Genomic DNA, 25,054 nt, shown 5'->3' on the forward strand with positions numbered 1-25,054 from the left:
TAAAGCATTCACTTCTACTTGAATTTCTAGGCTTCCAGAAGAAAATTCCTAAATTCCATTAATACTGTGGCTCAGAAGTATTAAAACTTCTATATATGTGCCTAAACTACAACCAAAAACACCAATTTATAAAATTTACAAAATGGAATTTACAAAAAGAGGCGTTTCAGTGAAGTACAACTTACAGGGACAGAAACTTTCCAAAGATGTCCTCCCATCTTGCAATTCATTTGCAGAACCAACTTGTTAACAACTGCCAGGAGAATATGGGGTTTGTTTAAGGTTTCAGCTACTATGCACTGACTTGGAACTGGGTAATCTACACATAGGAAACGTTTTATAGCATCATATTTTTCTTTTTTATTATTGGGCAGCAGACAAACGACCTTGAAAACAAAAGACAACTCCTATCATAAAGAGTCATTCATTCAACAAGCATATATTTTGTGTCTATTGTATACAAAGTTTTATGCAATATACTTGCCAGAAGAAGGAAAATGAAATGAAGATTATCACCTGTCTTTGAGGGGCTTATGTTCTAATGGGAGAACATAGAATTGGGATAGATACATGAATACAATTTAATTTGGATAGAGGGAGTAGCAAACCAGTGACTAGGAAGATCAGAGAAGGTTTCCAGGAGAAAATGGAACCTAAGGTGAACCACAAAGGAAGTTAAAGAATCTAAGAAATAGAAATAAGAAGAAAATCTGATGCAGTCATGAAGGATAGCTTGTGGAGAAGCCTGAAAGTAGCAATGGAATTTAATGAGTAGGGGTGATACAACAATCACAAGAAGGATGATGGTGTACTCAAGAGAAATATGGAAGATTACAGGAAGGAGAGGTTTAGAGGGGAAAGAAAAAATTATTTTATATTTCTTGAGTTTGAGAAACTTATGAGATATCCATTTGAAGATGTCCAACAATTGTGGCTCAGGAAAAAGATGAGAGCTGAATATATAGCTCAGAGTAATCTGCATAGAGATAATCTCTCTCAGAGAGTCTGCTGGAATTTAGTACCTTCGATTTGTTAGGCAACATGAAAAATGGGGACTAATCTCATCCTTGGGGTGTCGGTTAATATGCATGAAGGTCATTAAGCATCTGTGCTGAAAAAATCTTGTGTCCTGTCACTGACCCCATTTGATTTTAGCCATTTTAAGCCAGGGCCCCCTTCTCAGAAAATTAGGTTTTAGCTAGCTTCTTGACTCACAAAGTGATTAGTTGGAGATATCTTAACAGGATGTTTTAATTCTTCCCTTCATCCTGACTATCTCTGAATAAATTATTTTGTGACTACAAGCACTACTATTGACCAAGATTATATAGACCACTGATTTGACTTCTCCAATTCCTTATTTTTGTAACCAAGTTATAATATCTATGGAAACAGAACATTCTTCTCCCATCATTTCTCATGAGAAAAACTCAAGAGCAAAAGAAATCCCAGAAATGTGTCAAATGTTACAAAGAAAACAAGTGTGAGGACTGAGAAAAAGACACCAGATTGGACAATTAAGAAATGAGCCAAGGCTCATCTGTGTTTAAAAAAAAAAAAAAAGTCCGAGAACCCAGGAGTCAGCTTCAACCTTCTACACAGAATTCTATATAGATTGTGGATATGTAAGCAACAGAGAAATAGAATTTTACAGAAAGCAGAAGGCGAAAAAAACATATGTGTCTGGAAACAAATAACAAAAGGAGAAGACAAGGACACCTTTCAGCTCTTCAAAACTGAAGAGTTGTGACTTCTTTCCCTGCATTGGTTCTCCAGGTGTTGTGACCTTTATGTTTTTAAGAATAATGTTTGGAAACTCAAAATAAAGACCAGGACAATGTATTATTATCATAATGGCAGCAAGAGGCCTGAGCCACAAACTCTCCTGCCACAGTCCACTTTTGGTCAAAGATCACACATGTGCATATCCAAATTTCTGGAAATCTTATTGTTTTCTTCTCGAGATACTTTTATATGTAAGTTTTCTGGCAGGCATAATATAAGTATTGGGAAGTACCACAGACAGATATAAGTATTGGGAAGTACCAATTATCACAATAGAGAAAAATTAGTTCAACAATTATTGTATTACAAAATACAAAGTTTTCACAACTCTCTTGATTTGGACTATTCCTGGCAACAAACCCCAAATGTCCTAAATATACATTCCTTTTATATTTAATCTCTTCTAGAGCTTTTCAAATATTGAGTAACATTAGAGGTTTGATACCTGCGTAAAATTCAATGTCCATGTAAATATCAAATTTCTTATCCTATCATCCTAGGTCTAGCCATCTACTTCATAAGGTTATCTGCTTCTAAGAAATATTTTCCCTTGGAAATTCTGTATCAAATCACTGCCCACAAATTGTTTAGTTTGGTCTACTTAAACTCAGAAACATGTATTCCTGAAGTCTTTCATTGGCATGTTAGTTAACAGTATTAGAATGGACTTTGTTTCTAGAGAATATTTGAAGAGGGTTTCTTCCAGTAGATCAACTTTCTAGGTTCCAGGCCACTTGTAGAATTTTGTTAGGTAATGTTACTTAAATGTGTAAGTGATAAAATTATAATTTAGTAAGGTCTTACAAAACCTAATCACATTAGCTTTCCAGACCTTTCCAAGGAATTCAGATAAAATCTTATGGAGTTAACATCATAATAAACATCAGAGCTGTAGGGAAAACATCAAATTAAACTAAGTCATCTGAAAATTTGAAATATACATAAACATTTGTGCTTTCTATCTTTACCTGAACTCTGTATAATGTTAAGGAGATAATCTATAGAGATTATTTGGATATAGAGTATTTTTCAGAAAGTAAGAAGGGAAGGAAAAGGTATATATTTCTGGAAATAAGTAACAGAAGAAAAATTTTGACACTTTTCAGCCGGTCAAAACTAGAGCTGTGGATTCTTTTCCAGTCCTGATTCTGTAGTTTTGTGACCTTTGATCTTTCAGCAACAATTTCTGGAAGCTCAAAATAGAGCGTGGGGCAGTAACCTTTTCCTATCATGGTGGCAGCAAAAAGTCCAAGCCATAGTTTCTTTCCCATTATGGTCTTTCTCTTACCCCAATGGCAGTGGGAAGCCTGAGGCAGGAATTCTCCTAAAATAAACCTTTTTTTTTTTTATTCTTAGAAGGGAATCTTAACAGGATTTTAAAACAGCAGATAATCAACCACCCATAGGCACTCAGTAATGCTGTAACACAGTAGACCCAGGTGCAAATTTGTCCTCAATTATTTCCTACTTGCAAGATACTACACAATTTACTTAACCTCTCTAAGCCTAAATTTCCACACTTATAAAATAGGGAGAATCCACCAGTAAGTACTTACCTCCTAGGATTGTAAGGATAAAATTATGTATTTGTAAAGTGTTTTACAGACTTAAAAAGAAAATGTTCTATAAATGCTAGCTCTTAATTCAGGAAAAAATTCTTGAATTGAGTCCCAAAGAATGCATAGGATTAAGAAAGGATACCTGTGTAGAAAGATGTAAAAAATAGTGCAAAAAATATAGCAGGAACAAAAGCTAATTTGGTCCCATGGAATTCAATTACATAAAACAAACCTTCACAAACCTTGTTCAATATAAACATGTGACAAATCCATAATGCTCATTCTTTTTGACAAAGGATAGATTTATTTAGGGAAAGTGATTACAGACAAAATGAAGGGATATAATAGACACCAGGAATGTTAAATATAAAACAGAGTTGGGAAAGCAGATAGTTAGATTAAGACTAAAGTAATAAAAGACAAGTTACACAGAGGAACTCACAATTAACCAGGAGAAAAGAAATACTCCATGAGGTAGAGGAAAGCTACTGTCTGGCAGGTTAGACTGACCAGAGTTAGCTAGAGTAAGGAGAAAAGCGCCACTAGAGGAAAGGCTCTATGAAGAGGGAGAAAGAATACCTTAGCAAAGATCTTCATCAGAAGCAGATCTTTTATAGGGGAAATATAGCCTTAGGAGTTTTTCAGGGAAACCAGAGAAGTCAAGGCACTGAAATCAAAAGGAAGGGGTCAGAAGCCAGATGGAATGTATCTTGCTAAAGATATGCTAGTTATTATCTCAGAAGGTGATTTGTAGATACCCAGACGTTGGAGGATGGACAATGGGGATTGCTAAAGAATTCCTTTCTAAAAAGTCCGGGAATTATCTGATAAAAGCTTCTTCCTGATAGGGGAAGAAAATAAGCTACAATAAGGAGAGATACAAAGTGTTAGTAAGATGAGATTTCTGTCTGCACAGACTATCTGTTGGGAAGACTATAAAGAATCCATATATGAGGCAAGGCAGAGAGGCCAAACAGGTTACTTGACATGGAGTTAAGATCCTTACTAATTGAGGGTGGAGGGCAAACATCAAAGAAAAAGTAACACTTTAGCTGAATCCAGAAGGACAGGCGGAGAATCAATAATACATGTAAAAATAACGAAAGTAGCAGAGTGCGTGGCGAGTTTGGAGAATACATAAAGATGTGATAAGGATGGGAAGGTAAAAGGATCCTGAATAAGTCTTTCCCCAAACTTGAAATTCTATCCACTGCTTTTCTTTATTCCACAAGCCATTCCCCATTCCTGGAATGTTCTCTCTTTGTCCCTGTCTTTCAGAATCCAGTACCATCCTTCAAACTTCAGCCCAAGTGACATTTCCTTTACAAAGTCTTCCCTTATTTTCTTTACAAAGTCTTCCTTTATTTCTCCAGTTGTCAATTCCCTCTCCCTCAACTTAAACATATGTGATTGTGGTATCACCTTCTCCTCCTTGCTCCCACAATACAAACAAACCATGAACACAGGCTCAGGGAGGGGATCACCTTTTTATCTTTGCATTCCCAGTGAATCATTTTTGAGTTTCTGAATGTGGCATCAAAGGAGTGCAGTAGAGTGGAAACTGCTCTGCAGCCAATTGGAAATAGAAGAACCAAATACTTGCAATTTCAGAAGTAAAAAAAATTGGCTACTTACAATCTGAGTCTGTTTTGTAATATTCTCCTTTAAGACTTCCAGATACGTATTAATTTCATATGGTACATCTGATCTAGGAAAGCAGTAAATAAACTCATTATATTCAGAAGTCAGTATGGCCAGTTCAAGTTGTATTATTCACAGATGTTTAAACAAGTTTCATAGAGTAATGAATTCACACATTAAATCCAAACAGAAAGAAGGAAATACAAAAAGATACAAAGAATAAAAAATTCAAATAGTAAAAAGGGACCCATAAAGGTCACCAGAAATTTCAGGGGGAAATTTTTTCTAGTCCCTTACCAGGTTTGTCTACCAAAATGTCTGATACTCAGAATGTCAGAATACTCAGAAATGTTCCTACTTTAAATCTCTTGCCTTCATTTTCAGCACACAATTTTGATTATATATGCTTATATTTATAGGGCACTTTCTGATATTTTTTCCATCTTCTTAATAAAATGTTCTTCCTATCTTCTATGACAGAGGTGTCATAATTCTGTCTGTCAGCCAGCTCTCCAAAGCTATCTCAACCAGATTAAGAAATATTTAACAATATAAATAAAAATATGATACAATGTGGATTATTTTAATATACTTTTTTTAAGACAATATTGAGTTTGACACCAGGGGTCTAGGAAATGGTCTTATTATTAGCTATTAGCCAAAAGCAACAATGGTCTGCGAAACCCACATCAGCAGGAGGAAAAAAATTGGCAAGAAGATGTGTTAAAAGACACAAATGGCGTGGTTTATTGTCCAGGAACTAAGGAAGATATAGTGTAAAGAGCATGTGAAGAATATGATTAGTAGGTATAGAAAGAAAGAAAGAACATCCTCATTTGAGCAGTCAGAGTATGTATTACAGAGCTCTTAAACCAAAAGAAGAACCAGATGAGGGAATCTAGAAACAAATCACCTATTTGGCCCAGAGTGACAATGGACAAGTGATGGAGGATTTCATTTCTTTGGTCATCTGATGGATCTATCACCTTTCAAAATAAACAATAGCAAATAATTTTTGATTTACCAAAATGGTAATTTCATCTTTCAAAAATAGGAGGAATCCACTAGGGGAAACACTGGTCTGTATTTGATTTTCTCAAACATGGAAGAACTGGTTTCTGATAAAAAAAAATTATGAGAACTCTGGGGAGAATCTAGGCTGGTATTAGCCGATTGCAAACTGAATATGGGTCAATATGACATCCCCTCTTTCATTAGAGAGGCAGAGGGCAGAGCAGAAAATTCTTCCCATAATCTTTCTTTATAGATGGTTCACAAAATGAGACAGTTCTTCATTTGCCACCAATGCTTCCAATAGGTAACACTTGGTACAAGCGGATGATAAAAAGTTTAGGATAATACCTTCATTTTGGCAAAAGTCCTTAACTTGGAGATTGAGAATTAAAAGGAAATACCAAATGAAAAATCTACAGATTAGTTTCTTTCTTAATAAAAATCCAGATTCTCATTAAATAGAAATATTGTGGGCTATACCAGACTCCCAAGAAACTATTTTAATGACCTAGAAAAAACAACAACAAAGATCATATGGAAGAACAAAAGGTCAAGAATTTCAAAGGAATTAATGAAAAAAAAAAACAAATAAAGGTGGCCTAGCTGTACCCTATCTAAAACTATATTATAACCATTTGGCATTGGCTAAGAAATTGAGTAGTTGATCAGTGGAACAGATTAGGTTCACAGGACAAAATAATCAATAACTATAGCAATCTAGTGTTTGACAAACTCAAAGATCTCAACTTTTGGAATAAAAATTCATTATTTGATAAAAACTTCTGGGAAAACTGGAAATTAGTATAGCAGAAATTAGGCATGGACCCATACTTAACACTGTATACCAAGATAAGATTAAAATGGGTCCATGATGTAGGCATAAAGAATGAGATTATAAATAAATTAGAGGAACATAGGATAGTTTCCTCTCAGACTTGTGAAGAAGCAAAGAAGTTGTGACCAAAGAAGAACTAGAGATCATTATTGATCACAAAATAGATAATTGATTATATCAAATTAAAAACTAATGCAAAAAATCAGAAGGGAAGCAACAAACTAGGAAAACATTTTACAGTTAAAGGTTCTGATAAAGGCCTCATTTCCAAAATATATAAAAAATTGACTCTATAAGAAATCAAGCCATTCTCCAATTGATAAATGGTCAAAGGATATGAACAGACAATTTTCAGATAATGAAACAAACTATTTCTACTCATATGAAAAGGTGCTTCAAATCACTATTGATCAGAGAAATGCAAATTCAGACAACTCTGAGTTACCACTATATACTTGTCAGATTGGCTAGGATGACAGGAAAAAATAATGATGAACGTTGGAGGGGATGCGGGAAAACTGGGACATTGATGCATTGTTGGTGGAGAACCATTCTGGAGAGCAATCTGGAATTATGCCCCAAAAGTTATCAAACTGTGCATACCTTTTGATCCAGCAGTGTTACTACTAGGTTTATATCCCCAAAGACATACTAAAGAAAGAAAAGGGACCTGTATGTGCCAAAATGTTTGTGGCAGCCCTGTTTGTAGTAGCTAGAAACTGGAAAATGAATGAATGCCCATCAACTGGAAAATGGTTGAATGGAATATTATTGTTCTGTAAGAAATGACCAGCAGGATGAGTTCAGAAAGGCCTGGGGAGACTTACATGAACTGATGCTAAGTGAAATGAGCAGGACCAGGAGATCATTATACACTTCAACAACAATACCATATGAGGATGTATTCTGATAGAAGTGGATTTCTTTGACAAAGAGAAGATCTAATTCAGTTCCAGTTGATCAATGATGGACAGAATCAGCTACACCCAGAAAAGGAACACTGGGAAATGAGTGTGAACTGTTTGCATTCTTGTTTTTCTTCTCAGGTTATTTTTACCTTCTGAATCCAATTCTTCTTGTGCAACAAGAGAACTGTTCAGTTCTGCACACATATATTGTATCTAGGATATACTATAACATATTTAACACGTATAAGACCTTTCCTGCCATCTAGGGGAGGGGGTAGAGGGAGGGAAGGGAAAAGTCGGAACAGAAGTGAGTGCAAGGGATAATGTTGTAAAAAATTACCCATGCATATGTTCTGTCAATAAAAAGTTATAATAAAGAATTTTTTTTTAAAAAATTAAAAAAATAGAAATACTGAGAAAAGGAATCAATTTTAATTAACTCTGGGCCAAATGGGTGATTGGATATGGGTTTTTTAGACAGTGTCAGTCCAAGATCCTGGAGAATGATTGTTCAATACGCCATAAAATATTTTGGCTTTTTGGGAGTTAGAGGGGAGAGTCTAATGGATTATTTGAGTGCTATGTTTTTGCTCATGGGCTCCCGAGAATCATCTATGTGCCTTTTGAATTTTCTATAATAGGTGAAATAAAAGTTGTTATACCCATAATGCTCATTATACACCTGACACACATACTGTACACTGAATGCCTTTCTGGGTGTTGAGAAACCTTGTTACCCACATTTTGGAGGAAATTCATCTCTGAAATTTAAGCCAAAGCCAAAAGAGAGAAAATGACCCTTTGAAGGTAAGGAGTGAGGATTAAATCTTATAGGCTGAGGACTTTTGAAGGGACTTAAGCTGCAGGTGATATTTTTATATTCCTCAAATAGGAAGGGTCCCCTTTATATCCAGTCTAGGAGAACTTATTATAAGCATTGCTGAATAATCTCTATACTGAATTAGATTTGAACTCTACATTCTCACTCAAAACTTTTGCCAAACACACACACACACACACACACACACAAAAAAAAAAAAAAACAAAAAATAAAAAACCCAGGGCACCAGGCCTCAACCCCAGTTCAAATCTGGTCTCAAACACTTAACACTTCCTAACTGTGTGACCCTGGGCAAGTCACTTAACCCCAAATGCCTCAGGGTAAAAAAAAAGCAACCTTCCCCAAATGTTTAACCTGTCAACTACCAGCACTAAATTTCTAAACTATGAGAAAAACTTAACTCTACTTACATTATAACAGGATCCTTCCATTTTATGCCTAGCTCATGTGCAGTTAAGTGTAGTTCCTTCTGTAGGAGTTTCGCCTGACTTGAATTTTCTTTATTAAAGACAAGTAGCCAATTAGTCAGTGGTTTAGGATTATTTAACTGTACTCTTTTGATTTCTTTTGACCACTCTGTACACTGGATAGATATACCCTAGAAGGAGAGAGAAAGAGACTCAGAAGATATATTTTGAGAAGTTAATTGTGCTCCACAAAGTGTTAAATTCCAAGAAGTCAACACTTCCTTTCGTTATTTATTTATTAAGCCCCAGTATGTGTGCCGACAATCCAATGCTGAGGCTTGTTATGGGATGCTAGGTCCACAATGTCGTGGCACTATGGCGCCACCCAGTTGCTCAACAACTGTGCCAGAGGATACAAAGGGAATTAGGGGGGCACACAGAAAGCAAGAAAAGTCTCCTGGAGGAGGGGGCCCCTGGGCTTAGTTTTAAAGGGAGCTAAAAGTTCTAAGATGGCAAGGGAGTGGGAGAGCATTCAGGTACAGGGACAGGAGAGCTAAAGATGGGAAACAGAGTCCTGAACAATAAGAACAAAGCATAAAACAGGGTGAGCATCCACCACAAGAGCCTTGTTCTAGAACAAAGAGGGACCCCTGGAGTTTTTAGGGCAGGGGAGCACCATGGATAGAGCAAAGCTTAGGAAGATCCTTGATAACTTTGCAACTGGGCAGAGAAGACACCAATCTCAGGCCCTAGATAGCTACAAACGTTGCTCCTACTTTAAGAAACCATCACTTTTACACATTTCTTGTTTTTGATGAAACGGCCAGGTGGCCTAGTAGTTAGAGTGCTAGGCTTTTCCAAAGACCAGAGTTCAAATCTCACCTCAGGTACTTCTTAGCTGGGTGATCCTGGGCAATTCACTTAACCTATCAACCTCAATTTCCTCATCTGTAAAGATGGGGATCATAATAGCACCTTTTTCTGGGGGTTATTGTGAAGATCAAATGAGATAATATTTGCAAAGTGTTTTGCAAACCTTTAAGCAGTATAGAAAAAAAACACCAAATTATAGTTTTGGTGATAAGTTAGTTTAATTCACTCATATGGGAATACAGTAGGAAAACCAATAAAAGAATAAGGTAAAACTTTTGTCCTAATTACTTGTATGAGTAAGTTTACTTTGGTTATACAAGTTTGCTTTGGACCAAAGTGAACTGAATATTTAAAAGGAAAAAAAAACCCATTAATTTAAGAAACTTACTCTGCTGCCTTCATTGAGTTTCTGTACTGGCAAAACTCTTCCAGTGAGAGATAATGATTGTTTTTCAAAGTCTAAACCCCATTCCTGAAGCTCTCTCCGGACATCAGCATTTCTGTCAAGTGAAAAGTTATTTGAACATTGATAAATAAAACAATGGTGTAATATCCAGTAAGAAATGCACCAGAATTAAGATAAACATCTCTTAACCAAAAATTGTAGGTGATACCTCTCAGATTTGAGGTTATAAAAAGTCACTCCAAGTTCTGACAAAGTTGTTACGACAAAACACACAGATAATCCAAGGTAGCTTTCTATCCTCCTGTCTTACTTTTGGGACTGTCTCTAGTGATTGAATGACAGAGCTGAGAAATTAAGAGTTTTTTCTCTGCTACTACAGTTCTCCTCTGCTACAGTTATCTGGTACAGAACCAGAAAGGTAAATAGACTATGATACCTATACTATAGTTATTTAGCAAGATACATAAACACACAAACACAAAAAGTCATTTAGATAGGAGTAGGAAGATAAAAATCAGAAAAGGTCTCATGAAAGAGGTGATAACTGAGTTAAAGCATGAAGGAAATCATGAATGGGTTGATCTGAACAATGCTGGTCATTTATGTTATTAAAGATGAGAATGAAAATCTGATAACATGAAAATCACCTATTATATTAGGGATTCTTAAGCTGGGACATGAGAATTTTTTTTTTTTAGCATTTTGAGAACTCTATTTCAATATAATTGATTTCCTCTTAAACCTGTATTTCATTTTATGCATTAAAAAAAAAGATCATCATAAGATGCACATAACACAAAAAAGGTCATGACCCCCTACAACAAAGAAACTCACCGGTGAATATTGTCAATGAGTTTTCGGAGTTCACTGTGTCTTCTTTCAGGTGACAACCTTGTACAATTAGCTATGCCCTTGGTGATCCTATTATTCCTTCGCATTGAGCGTGTTAGACCTTTGTGATAAAGACACAGGATATTGTGTTCAAACCAAGATCTAAGAATGCTTACTAACTTTTCTGTGAGCACTGGGATGCAGAAGAAGCTCTCTCTGAGAAAGCTGGGCAGGGGTTCAAAGAAGATATGCTTAGGGGTCTCAGAGGCCAGAGCACCAGAAGGAAGATATGTTAAATGAAGGACAGAAGAGGAAGTGATGGGCAAGAAAGAAATGGATAAGTGACTCTGTCATCCCTCCAAAGGAAAAAAAAAATTATACAGTACCTGTGAGGTTACAGAGCTCAGGCATGAGCAGAGCAGGGCTTGGATCTGTCCCATCAGCCTTTTTCCGCTTGGGCAAGCTGACCAGGACTGGCTGCTCCAAGTCTGTGATCCTTGTCCCATATTGCTAGGTAAGGGGAAAAAAAGTTATCATCATTAACCGTCACTTCTTCTAACAGTGAATAGAACAAGGGAATCCACCAGATCTGAGTACTTGAGCAGAAATTCTGCCTCAGTTATTCCTTCCCTGTATGACCCTGAGGCAGGTCCCTTATTTCTCAGTCTCACTTTCCTTCTCCATAAAATGGGAAAAATAAGAGAGTTTAACTTTCACACTTGCTTGGAGAATCTTAATGTACTATAATAAATACTAGTTGTTATTATTATTATTAAGGCAAAAACTGAATATCAGAAGTTGTGTTGATTTCGGACAACTTAAAAATGCCTGTAAATGGTATAAATTATAGCTCCTTTGGTGATTTCTTCCCACACCTAGAACTTTCATTGCCATAAGGATCACAGCTTTACAGGAGTATACACAGTAAAAGCAAGACTGTATGATGATCAGCTATGATGACCTTAGTTCTTCTCAGTAATGTAGTGATCCAAGGAAATTCCAATAAGACTTGGGCTAGAAAATGGCTTCTACATCCAAAAAAAGAACTACAGAGACTGGATATGGGTTGAAGCATACTATTTTCAAGGTATTTTTAATTTGTTTTCTCTCTCATGTTTTTTTTATTATGATCTTTTTTTTCTACATGACTAATATGTAAATATGTTTAAAATGATGATTGTACATGCATAACATATATTGGATTATTTGCTATCTTGAGGGGGCATGAGACAAAAGAAGGCAAGAGAAAAAATTAGAACCCTAAATTTTACAAAAATGAATGTTGAAAACTATCTTTACATGTAATTGACAAATAAAACACTATTAAGAAAAAAAGAATTATATATTTAAAGTTGAAAGGAACTTCAAATGTTACCTACTTGAAACTCATTTTATAAATGGATAAATTCAGGCCCAGAAAGATAGACTTGTCTTAAGATATCCTACTCATTAGAGGGAAAGCAAGGACATTTTAGAATACTCAGTGATTGTTTCTTAATAATACAGGTGGTGTTAATAACTTTGATTTGATTATTTTGGAGACTTCTTATACAAATAATAATAATTTGCTTACTATGTGCCAGGCAATGTGTTAGATGCTGGGAAAATGACAACAAATTGAAAATGAAACAAAACACATTATCAAATTATTTTTGACCAATTATATGATAATAAAATTGATAACTTGGAGGAGATGGTTGAACATTTATAAAAATATAAAATAATATTAACAAAAGAAATAGACTCTAAAGAAATCAATATCAGAAAAAGAAATTTAACAAGCCATAAAAGAATTCCCAAAGGAAAAAAGACCTCCAGAATCAAATATAAATAAATAAATAAATAAATATGTGATTCATATATTTATAAATTTATATTTTATTCTGGAGGTCTTTTTATTTTTTTTTTAATTTTTTAAATAATTATTTATTTTATTTATTTATTTAAATTATTTATTTATTTTATTTATTTAAATTTATTTAAATAAAAATTAAATTTTATTTAATAATTTTAAACATATTTACATATAATACACACACACACATATATACACATCTATATATATGAATTCTATCATATAGTCAAAGAAGAATAATTCCAATAGTCTATAAGCTATTGGCAATAATAGGAAATGAAAGAGCCCTTCTAGTCTCTATGATATATATATATGGTTTTGTTACCTAAACCAGGGAGAGACAAAGCAGGAAAAAACCCTGCTACTAAACAATATCCTTAATGAACAATAATGCAAAAATTTTTAATAAAATTTAGTAAATAAGCTACAAAAATATATTAGAAATATTGTACACTATGATCGAGTTGGGTTTATCCCAGAAGATTACAGATATAATAAATAATGTTGATCATATTAATATTTAAATGATTTTATTATTAGTACATGCTGAAAAGGGATTTGACCAAATCCAATCCTAGTTGTTTAAAAAAAGTCAAACAAACACTATAAAGTAAAGGAATAAGTGGACCTTTTCTGAAGAGAGTAAATATCTAAAACCTAGAGCAAACATATGTAATGGAAAAAAGTTAAAGGACTTTCCAATAAGATCAAGAGTAAAGCAAGAAAGCCAATTATTACCTCTACTATTTAACATAATCCTGGAAATGTTAGGTATAATCATACAAAGGGAATCATGAGAACAGAAAAAAGGAAAAAGAAAGAAAATATCATTTAAAAAATAGTACATTTAGAAAATACTAATCAATCAAGACTCATGGGAGATAAGATGCATACATTTGAATACATAAAATTAAACAGTTTTTGCATTAACAAAGTCAATGTGACTAAAATGAAAAAAAAAAAAAAGCAGGAGACTGGCGAAGGTGAGAGGGAATCATAATAGTTGATCTGAGAATCTTCTGCATAGAGATAATAAATGAATCCATGGGAGCTGATGAGAGCACTAAGTGAAATCATAGGAAGAAAGGACAAGATGAGAAAGAGGCATAGGACAGTCTTAGGAGATATCCACTGAAGTTGTTGTTGTTGTTGTTGTTTTCCAATTGTGGACATTGTCATTGGCTGTCCCTCATGCCGCACATGCTCTCTTCCTCCTCATCCTGTTCCTGGCTTCCATATCTGCCTTCAACTTTTAGCTCAATTCCCACTGCCTACAAAAAGTCTCTTCTGACTCTCCTGAATTCTAGTGCTTTTCCTCAGTGGTTTATCTCCAATTTGTCCTGTCTATATTTTGTTTCTATATAGTAGATTGCATATTGTCTCCCCCATTAAATTGTGAGCTCCTTGAAAGCAAGGGCTGTTTTTTATTATTCTCTGTAAACTCAGAGCTTGGCACAGTGCCTGGCATATGGCGGATGGTGCCATATAGAAGTGCCATCCACCAAATGGCTATCCTTGAACAATCTCATTCTGAAATTCAGCCTATCCCATACATTTCTACTATTTACAAGTCAAGTGATCTGAGCTGGCACCTGATTGAGTATTTTTCCAAGATGGACCATTCCAAGAATGCCCTCTAGGGCCTCCTCTCAAATTCTTTTACCAGCAACTCCCCAAAATCCAAACCTAAAAGATACTTTCTAGATCAGGAGTTCATAATCTGTTGTGTGTCCTGGACTCCATTCTAGTAAAATCCAGAGACTTGTCTGTTGGTAGGTTTTTTTATTTTTTTATTTGTTATTAATAATTCACAACTGAATAAAATGCTAGATTTTAAGTAGAAAGTTGGTGAAAATAAAGATTTAAGTTTTTCAACATGCAAGTCTATAAACCTATTGAAACCTAACCGTGGATGCCTTGAGGTTCAAATATTTCATTCTTTAAGCCAGCACCAGAAAAATATACTTAATCTTGATATACATAGCAGAAAATTCTCTAGCCATCTGTCTTATTCTAATGCTTGTCACCTACATGTTTAAATCTGTACAATTCATGTAGAGGATAGTAGAAGGGACCAAACCTCTGATTTCATTAGTATCATAAATTCCCAGGTAAGGAAATTGCTTTAATACCTGCAAGAGTTGCCTAGTACATTGAACAGTAAGTTCAAATATATAACTTGTCCAAGATCACACAGCCAATGACTCAGATGACAACTGAACCTAGGTCTTCCCGATTTCAAGGCAGCTCTTTAAACATTATCTCAGAATTCATCTTAAGATAATAATTCTCAAGAAAACAGGAAACACTTAAACATGTTTAAGTATAGCCCATGCCTGGAGAGACTTACACGAACTGATGCTGAGTGAAATGAGCAGGACCAGGAGATCATTATATACTTCAACAACAATACTAGATGATGACCAGTTCTGATGGATCAGGCCATCCTCAGCAACAAGATCAACCAAATCATTTCTAATGGAGCAGTAATGAACTGAACTAGCTATACCCAGAAAAAGAACTCTGGGAGATGACTAAAAACCATTACATTGAATTCCCAATCCCTATATTTATGCACACCTGCATTTTTGATTTCCTTCACAAGCTAATTGTACAATAATTCAGAGTCTGATTCTTCTTGTACAGCAAAATAATGTTTTGGTCATGTATACTTATTGTGTATCTAAGTTATATTTTAATATATTTAACATCTACTGGTCATCCTGCCATTTAGGGGAGGGGGTGGGGGGGTAAGAGGTGAAAAATTGGAACAAGAGGTTTGGCAATTGTTAATGCTGTAAAGTTACCCATGTATATATCCTGTAAATAAAAGGCTATTAAATAAAAATAAAAAATAAAAAAAAAATAAAAAGATTTTATGATTTTCATCTCATAAAAAAAACTAAGTATAGCCCATGACATAGTACTATATGCAAGAGGCATTTAAAACAAAAACAACAGAATATAATACATCAAAAATGATTGTCACTAATCTACAAATTTATATTTACAAAAGCAACTTCTAAAGCATCACTTACTTATAGTAATTTGTAACTGATGACAAAGAAAAAAAGGTAATTCTATTGAAGGCATTTTGAAATTCTGCTACAACTGAAATATTTCAGAATAGAGAATAAAATCTTGAAAGTCAATTTTCTACCTTTCTATAGTAGTCTAAGAAGCTGATATCAGAGCCATCTTTTTTAAAGGTGCTTTGTGGAGTCTGTTTCCAGTCAATGCCATCAACTCTGTATGTCCTATTGTTGTGTCTGTGGAAGGAATACATTTGGAGATTTATGGCAGTTTGATGCCTGAAGCTTCTCTACATGAAATAATATTTGGAAAAAATAAGTAGCAGCTGACTAGTTCTCTAGGTTCAGAGGTCTGAGGGTGATGAGTGATTAAAGGTGAAACTCTTTAAATATTCAGATAATAAAACTAAAACTATACAATTTTAAAGTGAGTTGTAAATATACACATTTAACAGAACTAGTAATGGGGCAGAAAATTCTGGAAAAGCTGTGTCCTAGATACAGCATAACAGTTATTTATCAATTAACAAACACAGTTGGGAAAATAAATGACCCTCCTACAACAAGGCCATTTTCCCTTGCTGGAGTAGGGGGTGAGATAATGATTCACATACAAGTAGCTTTTACTGCTTTCCTCAGAATAATTCCGAGGAACAGGAAAGGGATAACCATCATTTCTTCCCTCCCCTCTTGCTATTTTTTAAAATATCTTCTCCTACCTTGAGGACACTTAAGAGCACAGTGACATTAGATGAAACATTTGCTTATTAATTTAAAAAAAAACTTGGAAAACAAAAAAGACTTACTTGGTATAAACAATTTGTCCTGCTATTTCCTTCCAAATGGCTTCTCGGGAAGTGGTTCTTGGAGATCTCTGAAATTTCTTTATGAGATCTAAGACAGTATCATTTCGGACGACTTTATGAATTACATCAGTACACAGCATAATGTCATTCTCGTATTGAAGAATAGAGGTAATGAAACCTGGACAAATACTCAACCTGTCAGACCAAATAAAAATTGCCTTTTTTAATCGATGACTTTAGGAAATAGTAACCCCCACTACTAGAGTCATAGTAGCCTCACTACAAAAGATAAAATCACACACACACACACACACACACACACACAAATCAGCATTTCTCTAAGAAAACATAAAAGAAACTGGGGGAAGGGAAGAATGCTATTAATGATAAAATGTATCAAAAACTTGATCAAACATATAACTTATATGAAGATAATTATAAAGTAATTTTAACAGAATGAGCTCTAAAAGTTCTACATTGATGCTTTATTGGCATTGAGCCTTGGTTCTGGAAGACTCTACTAGAAGTATAAGATTGACGAGGTTCAATCATGATGGAAAGACTGTCTTGAGCAATAGATGTAAGATTTTCCTCTTTTCTTCCCTCCTCTCATTCCTTCCTTCCTTTCTTTTTTTGGTATTATTAATACTAGTTCCTTTCTTCCTTCAATTCTACCCCAAAATTTTAAAAAACTCCCTCCTTTGGTTAACAAAAACACAAACAAAATGAATCCACACATTGGCTACGTTAAAAATTATAGGTGTACATTTCAATATTCAGTGACTTCAATACAAAAGAGAGCAAAAGTGATATTGGAAACATAGGAAAATATAATAGCATTAAGAAACAAATCACAGAAGACTCATACCTTTCTATTATGAATACTTTCTTTGAGAAGTATTGGAAGGTACTGAGCAAGGGAAAGAACAAATATTACCAAAAATATTAAAATGGTTACATTTTAAATGATAGACATTTGCTGTTTACTGATAGGGAAATCATTTTCAAATCAATTGTTTCCACATATTGTCAGAAAACTGATTTGTTAGAAGAAAAATCAATACCACACTAGAATAAAAATGAAAAGATGTAAAAATTAAGGCAACAAATTTAAATATTCTGCTGAACCAGGAAAAAATCCAAATTTATTTTAAAAAGCATCGACACAGACTATCACTATTGCCTAATGATGTAAATGTAAATCTATTGTCGCAAGGAAGAGATCAAAAGAACATAGACACTTAGTCCACTTGGCAAGAGGAAAGAGAACTGCCAAGGGCAATCATGGTTTAGAATATAAAGTCATTTGTAAGATTTACAGGGCAAAATGGTAAAAAATAACAAGCAGTGTTGTTTGATAAAATAGCAGTAAAGGAGAAAGTTTACAAAAAGCTTGGCAACTAAGCAAAGTCACCCCAAAGCATTTTAAGGCAAAATTGAATGAAGTGTAACAGAGAAGAGAAACAGTTCTGTGAAGTCTATTTTTAAAATCTTTTTGACAATAACAAAACTGAAGAAAGTCATGTTTCAGTTGAAGATCACAAATTTGTGATGTTTACAAAGTTCATGAGACATAATTTCTGGATAATTTAATAATTTTATTAATAAGGGTAGCATATTATTAATAAAAGAGGTTAGTGGAACCCTTGAATACCAAATTCCCCTTAGGCAATGAATTCACAATTTATATTCCCTTGGAAGAGCAGGTGTTCCTGAAGGTAGCAATTAATTGACATTAACAATTAATGAGAAAATAAACATTACAATCAAGGGTGAGCTATATTTCTTGGATCACCTAAGTCTTAGTCAAAGAGCCATGAATTTCCTCATCACCTGTCTGACAAAAGGAAGAACCAACATTTTCCCAGATCTGAGTCAATGGAACTAGCAGGAATCCATCAATTAGCCTAAACTAGACAAGGAAGGAAATGATGTTCCCACTTTTGTTTTCTTCAATGTCACTAAAACAGACGAAGAAAACAAAGAGGATGGTGGTACTGGATAGAATAATTCTGAGGACACTGAGAGATCAATCCCTCAAAGTTTTTGAAGAAGAAGAGATTATCAAAAATCCTTATAAAAAGTCTCAGACTTTATTCCCCACCACCAAAAAAAAATGGAGGCTAAGAAAATATCTATCCATCTCACTTGCCTACTTTCCCCATCTTGCGCTTGCTCTTACACACACACACACACACACACACAGACCCATTCAATGTAAAGGGCCAACTAAACTCACCATAATTAAGTAGTAATATTACAATCAAATGCCTCCAATTTTTCTCTTCTCACATTTTTTTAATCTCTTGCTGACTTCAAACATTATCATTCTACTAAACTTCATAAGTTATGAATGATCTCAAATCCAATGACCTTTTCTCAGTTCTAATTTTCCTTGACCTCTCTGTAGCTGCTGACAAGGTCATCCACATATTCAATAAATTCCCAAGGCTCCCCTTTGCCTCTTGGATCAAATACCAAATCCTTTGTTTGGGCTTCAAAGCCCTTTATGAACCTGTCCCTCTTCTACCTTTCTAGTCTTCTTACCCCTTACATGCACTCTCCAGTCTAGTGACACTGGCCTCCTGACTGTTCCATGTACAAGACACTCCATTTCTTGGCTCCTGGTCTTTTTATTGGCTATCCCTCATATCTGGAATGCTCTCCATCCTCATCTCTGCCTAGTGGCTTCCCAAGCTTCCTTTAAATCCCCATCTAAAATCCCATCTTCTACAGGAAGCTTTTCCTAACCCTTTTAATTCTAATGCTTTCCTTTTTATTTATTTCCTATTTATCCTATATTAGCTTGTTTGATGAAAATACTACCTAATCCAATCTATTTATTTAGTGCTATACCAATCAAACTCCCAAGAAACTATTTTACTGACCTAGAAAAAATAACAACAAAATTCACCTGGAAGAACAAAAGGTCAAGAATTTCAAGGGAATTAATGAAAAGAAAAGCAAATGAAGGTAGCCTAGCTTTACCAGATATAAAACTATATTATAAAGCAGCGGTCATCAAAACCATTTGGCACTAAGAAATAGAGTAATCAATCAATAGAAAAGGTTAGGTTCACAGAACAAAATAGTCAATGACTATAACAGTCTAGTATTTGACAAACCCAAAGGCCCCAGCTTTTGGGATAAGAACTCACTATTTGACAAAAACTGCTGGGAAAATTAGAACTAGTATGGCAGAAACTAGGCATAGACTCACACCTAACATAGTATACCAAGATAAGGTCAAAATGGGTTCATGATCTAGACATAAAGAATGAGATTATAAACAAATTAGAAGAACATAGGATAGTTTACCTCTCAAATCTGTGGAGGAGGAAGGAATTTGTGACCAAAGAAGAACTAGAGATCATTAATGATCACAAAATAGTTAATTATCACAAAATAGATAACTTTGATTATAATAAGTTAAAAAGTTTTTGTATAAACAAAACTAATGCAAACAAGATTAGAAGGGAAGAAATAAACCAGGAAAACATTTTTACATTCAAAGGTTCTGATAAAGGCCTCATTTCTAAAATATATAGAGAACTGACTCAAATCTATAAGGAATCAAGTCATTCTTCAATTGATAAATGATCAAAGGATAAGAACAGACAATTTTTAAGTAAAGAAATTGAAATTATTTGTAGCCACATGAAAAAGTGCTCTAAATCACTATTGATTAGGAAATGCAAATTAAGACAACTCTGAGATACCACTACACACCTCTCAGAGTGGCTAAAATGACAGGAAAAGATAATGATGAATGTTGAAGGGGATGTGGGGACACTGGGACACTGATACATTGTTGCTGGAACTGTGAATGGATCCAACCATTCTGGAGAACAATTTGGAACTATGCTCAAAAAGTTATCCAACTGTGCATACCCTTTAACCCAGCTTGTTTCTACTGGGCTTATATTTCAAAAAGATCCTAAAGGATGGAAAGGGACCTGTATGTGCAAAAATGTTTGTGGCAGCCCTTTTTGTAGTGGCAGGAGACTGGAAACTGAGTGGATGCCCATCAATTAGAGAATGGCTGATTAAGTTATGGTATATAAAGGTAAAGATAATTGTATAAATTATGTATACGCATATTGGATTTAATATATATTTTATATTTTAACATATTTAACATGTATTAGACTACCTGCCAGGTAGGGGAGGGGTGAGGAGAAGGAGAGGAAAATTTGGAACAGAAGATTTTGCAAGGGTCAATGTTAGAAAAATTACCCATGCATATGTTTTGTAAATAAAAAGCTTTAATAAAATATATAGCTTGTTTGTGCACATTCATTTGCTTGTTGCTTATTTCATTAAATTGTGACTCCTTAAAGGCTGAAACTAATTTTTTTTTGCCACCTTTTGTACTGCTAGTCCTTTATCCCATCCCTGATACATAGAAGATACTTACTAAGTACTTACTGATGGGGGAAAACTAAATGCCTCAATGGATGGAATACTGGCCCTGACAGTCAGAAGGATCCAAGTTCAAATGTGACCTCAGACACTTACCAGCTGTGTGACCCTGATCAAGTCACTTAACTCTAATTTCCTTGCCAAAAAAAAGTAAATATTTAGTATTACATAAATTCATTTGTAGATTTGAGATAACATATAAAATACCATTACGATATAATTCATAAGAGTAAACAAAGCAAGAAAAATCCCATGAAAAATGAAATTAACAAAAATAATAAAACTTTAGGGGGAAAAGGAGAAATATGTACTCATATTCCAGATTTCATTAAAGCATTATAATAAAACCATAATTATTAAAGCCACCTAGTATAAGATAAAAAAAGCAAGAATTTCAATGTAAGAGATTAAGTAATCTAGAGCTAGCCCAAAAACGTGTAATAAATCAGGTGTTTAAAAATCCAAGATCAAAGTAAGGAATAATGAATTACTTAGTAAAATATTGTTTGGAAAATTGGATGATAGTATGTTGAAATAATCCTTATTAGATTAGTATCTCACAGCATATATAACATTAAATTTTGACTAATATTCTATTATATTCTACTTTATGATTTTCATTCATCCAAATTTGTTTTGATTAAAAAAAATTCTCAAGTTTATGACAAATAGAAGTTAAAAGGAAGTGAAAGATCCATGATCAATGAATTTTTACACTAAAAACAAAAAATTTAAAATAAGAAAGAAAAAGACTCATTTTTAAGTAGTCTAATTATATCTATTTTGAGGACATTTTTAAGTATCAAAATTTTCCCCCACAAATATCTGTAGTAAAACTTTATTATTCTCTGATAGATTAAATAATAAAAGTCTGATTAAAAATTAACTTTGTGATGAATAGATATTAGACGCTGTCTCCTAAAAGAAAAAGAGCTCAGTTTCCTGTAATAATTATATTCTTTTAGAAAATTGAGCCAATCAATCCCCAGCTGATATTGTAGCATTTAACATAATAACTATAACATAAAATATCATAATTTGAAAGATTATAACTCCTTTTTTTGTTTAGAAAATATGAAGTGTTCTATTTTGTTAAATGCTATATAGATATCCATTCCTGTTATACAAACCCTAAATCTCTCAAGTCTTCTGTCCCGTTGTAAATGTCATAAAAATTGCGCCCAATTTGTACAAGCTTCATTACATTCAAAAGCCTAGAAGTTAAAAACACACAAAAGTTTTATTATTTATATTTACTCTACTTTATTCCCAAGATGAAAATGATATCAACTGATTAAACTGAGACAACATTGTGTTTTACAAAAGTGAAAGTGCTGTAGAAATGTTATTTATTTTATATATATATATGTGTGTGTATATATATATATTTAATTGTTATTATGTATATGGGATTATAGAAATGCTAGCTTATGATGTCTACTACATCCCCATCTCAAAATATGGTGAATAATAGTTATCATGTATATATCTACTTCACAAAAGTAATTTCATTTGATCCTTACAACAACCTTGGGAGATAGGTACTATTAAAATAGGAATAATAATATCCTCCAACCAGCAGGGTTGTTATGACAATTGTAAAGCACTTAGCTCAGTGCTTGGCACCTAGCAGGCATCTGATAAATGTTTTACTCTTTTCCCCCTTCCTATCGTGATTATACTCATTTTATGGTTAGAAAACTAAGAAAGATAGAGAGGTAAAGTGACTTAATGAAGGACCTTGAGGCTTTTTGAACTCAGCTTTCCAAGTTCAAGACAGAAGGACTTTTTTTTATCTAAATCTGCCTTTCTACTAGCAACTGGCTCAGTGCTCTATAGAAAGGACATAGGTTATGCTTATTACTTATCTACCCAGTACTTTCAATGCTGATCCTAAGAAATTGCTGATTAAATTCAGGCTCTATAAAGCAGGAAATCAGAGCAATTATACCTTGTCTCTATTAAATATATCTATTACAAGTATTTTCTTCCAGAGCCATCTTCCTTCCCATGAAGTTACTACTGAGGGAAAGAGGGAGCCGACATCTACACTGAGAATAAACAGCCTGTAAAATCCTTTACCACCCCCCTACATGTTTGGATTTCAAAAATCACAAAGGATTGCAAACATGCCCTTAGTTTCACTAATGTTTACGATACCTAATGGTGCAATGTTCTGAGTTCCAAGAAAGTAAAAAGAATCAAACAAACCTTTTGAAAATAATATTGTAAAACTGTAAGCAAGCTGATGAATTAGGTAGAAGTTCATTTGTTAAAGTGATAGTTATCCTCACATTCTCTCCACTGTGTGTCTGACTAAATACTTCAGTAATCTGAAAAAAATAATAAAAAACATGCCTAATAGATAATCAAAATGAAAAAAAAATCACAATAACACAAACAGTAAAGCAGAACTAGGAGGTCAATTTTCTTTCTGAGATGCTCCCAGAAGTAGAGTCCTTTTTTCCCCCACAACTAGTCTGGATTTATAAGCATTTTAGAGTCAGCCCTGGGGCAAATCTAATAGTCTATTAAGAGTTATTTTCATTAAAAAATAAATTGCCTTGGTAGCTAAACCCAGTAATAGAAACTTAAAAAGGAAAAAATAATCAATTATACACTTTAGCTTTCTAAAATGCACCTCAAGAAATTGTTTAATGAAAGAACTGGAGATGTCTAGTTTAGAAATACTTCCACTTTGAATTTGGGGGATGAAGAATGATACCAAAGAACAACAAGGAACCTAAATTTCAGTAACCATATGTATATACAGAATATAATTAGCCATATAAACATAAGTTTGGAGTGATGATGAGGAAGAGGAAGAGGAGATTGTTTCTAAACTGTTATTGACTTGGAGAACCTTCTGATGAGAAAATTCTCTCTCTTCCTGAAGATCAGCACCTTTTCTGAAGCTTAGTCTTAGAGAGACACTTAAAAGGCTAGTGACTTAGAAATCAGTAAGGTTAGGAAACCTGGTTTTATACTTATCATACCATTTTTCTTTCAAAATTATATGTTAGAAAATAGTAGAGAAATCCTTACTAATGACATTCCTGAAAAAAAGTCTAAACATCTAAAAACTATCTGTTGTCATTTATGACTCTCTATGACCCCATTTCGGGTTTTCTGGCCAACTTTGCCATTTCCTTCTAAGGCTTATTTTACAGATGAGGAAACTGAGGCAAACAGGGTTAAGTAACTAGGATTAAGTGACCAGGATCACATGGCTAGGATAGATCTGAGGCCAGATTTGAACTCACTGAGCTGCTATTTACCACATCATCTTAAATTGTCCAAATATGGATTGTCCTTCAAAAGTGAGATCTTTGAAAGCAAAAAACACAGAAAAGTTCTTCAAAATATAAGTACAGGATATAATCAGGCTTACTATTTATGTGATGCAACCACTGTCAGGAATGATATGAACTCTAATCAATGATAACCTTATAACACACAAAAGGAGACTACATTTCAGGGACTTTTATCTAGTCAGCATGACTAAAGCTTGCTTTAACTACCAAATCAGTAAGGATCCTGCAGGATAAGGAACCTTTCCTTCTCCTGAGTAGGTGCACTAGAAATACTCTTGCCCTACAAGTAACCTTTGTGATCAAAGCACCCTCCTTATCTTGTATTAATATATCCCACTTCTGTGTTCCTATCATGTAGTTCCTATCATGTAGACATGAATTTGTTCTCAACTAGGATTCCCAATTCCTCTCTGTGTATATCTGCCCTCTCCCTCTTTGCTTCTCACCTTTAAACGGCATCCCTCTACTCAAAGCCCATGTACCCTTAAAGAAGTATAGGATTCCTTGTGGCTATAATAAAACCTT

General features: G+C 34.1%; 1 protein-coding gene across 1 annotated transcript in view; it reads right to left on the minus strand.

Annotated features, from left to right (window-relative positions):
* Positions 1 to 25,054, minus strand: part of LOC100914441 (piwi-like protein 1) — a 57,600-nt gene that overhangs the window by 18,775 nt on the left and 13,771 nt on the right. Inside the window, exons 6-15 of the mRNA XM_031948407.1 lie at positions 23,427 to 23,548; positions 22,346 to 22,429; positions 16,794 to 16,988; positions 16,116 to 16,224; positions 11,487 to 11,610; positions 11,104 to 11,221; positions 10,252 to 10,363; positions 8,994 to 9,181; positions 4,980 to 5,052; positions 186 to 386 (exon numbers count right to left, since the gene is read on the minus strand). Of these exons, the coding sequence (XP_031804267.1) occupies positions 186 to 386; positions 4,980 to 5,052; positions 8,994 to 9,181; positions 10,252 to 10,363; positions 11,104 to 11,221; positions 11,487 to 11,610; positions 16,116 to 16,224; positions 16,794 to 16,988; positions 22,346 to 22,429; positions 23,427 to 23,548 (1,326 nt within the window). The remainder of the gene's footprint in view (positions 1 to 185; positions 387 to 4,979; positions 5,053 to 8,993; positions 9,182 to 10,251; positions 10,364 to 11,103; positions 11,222 to 11,486; positions 11,611 to 16,115; positions 16,225 to 16,793; positions 16,989 to 22,345; positions 22,430 to 23,426; positions 23,549 to 25,054) is intronic.

This window comes from Sarcophilus harrisii, chromosome 1, assembly GCF_902635505.1.
Source record: "Sarcophilus harrisii chromosome 1, mSarHar1.11, whole genome shotgun sequence".
NCBI classification, from domain to species: domain Eukaryota; kingdom Metazoa; phylum Chordata; class Mammalia; order Dasyuromorphia; family Dasyuridae; genus Sarcophilus; species Sarcophilus harrisii.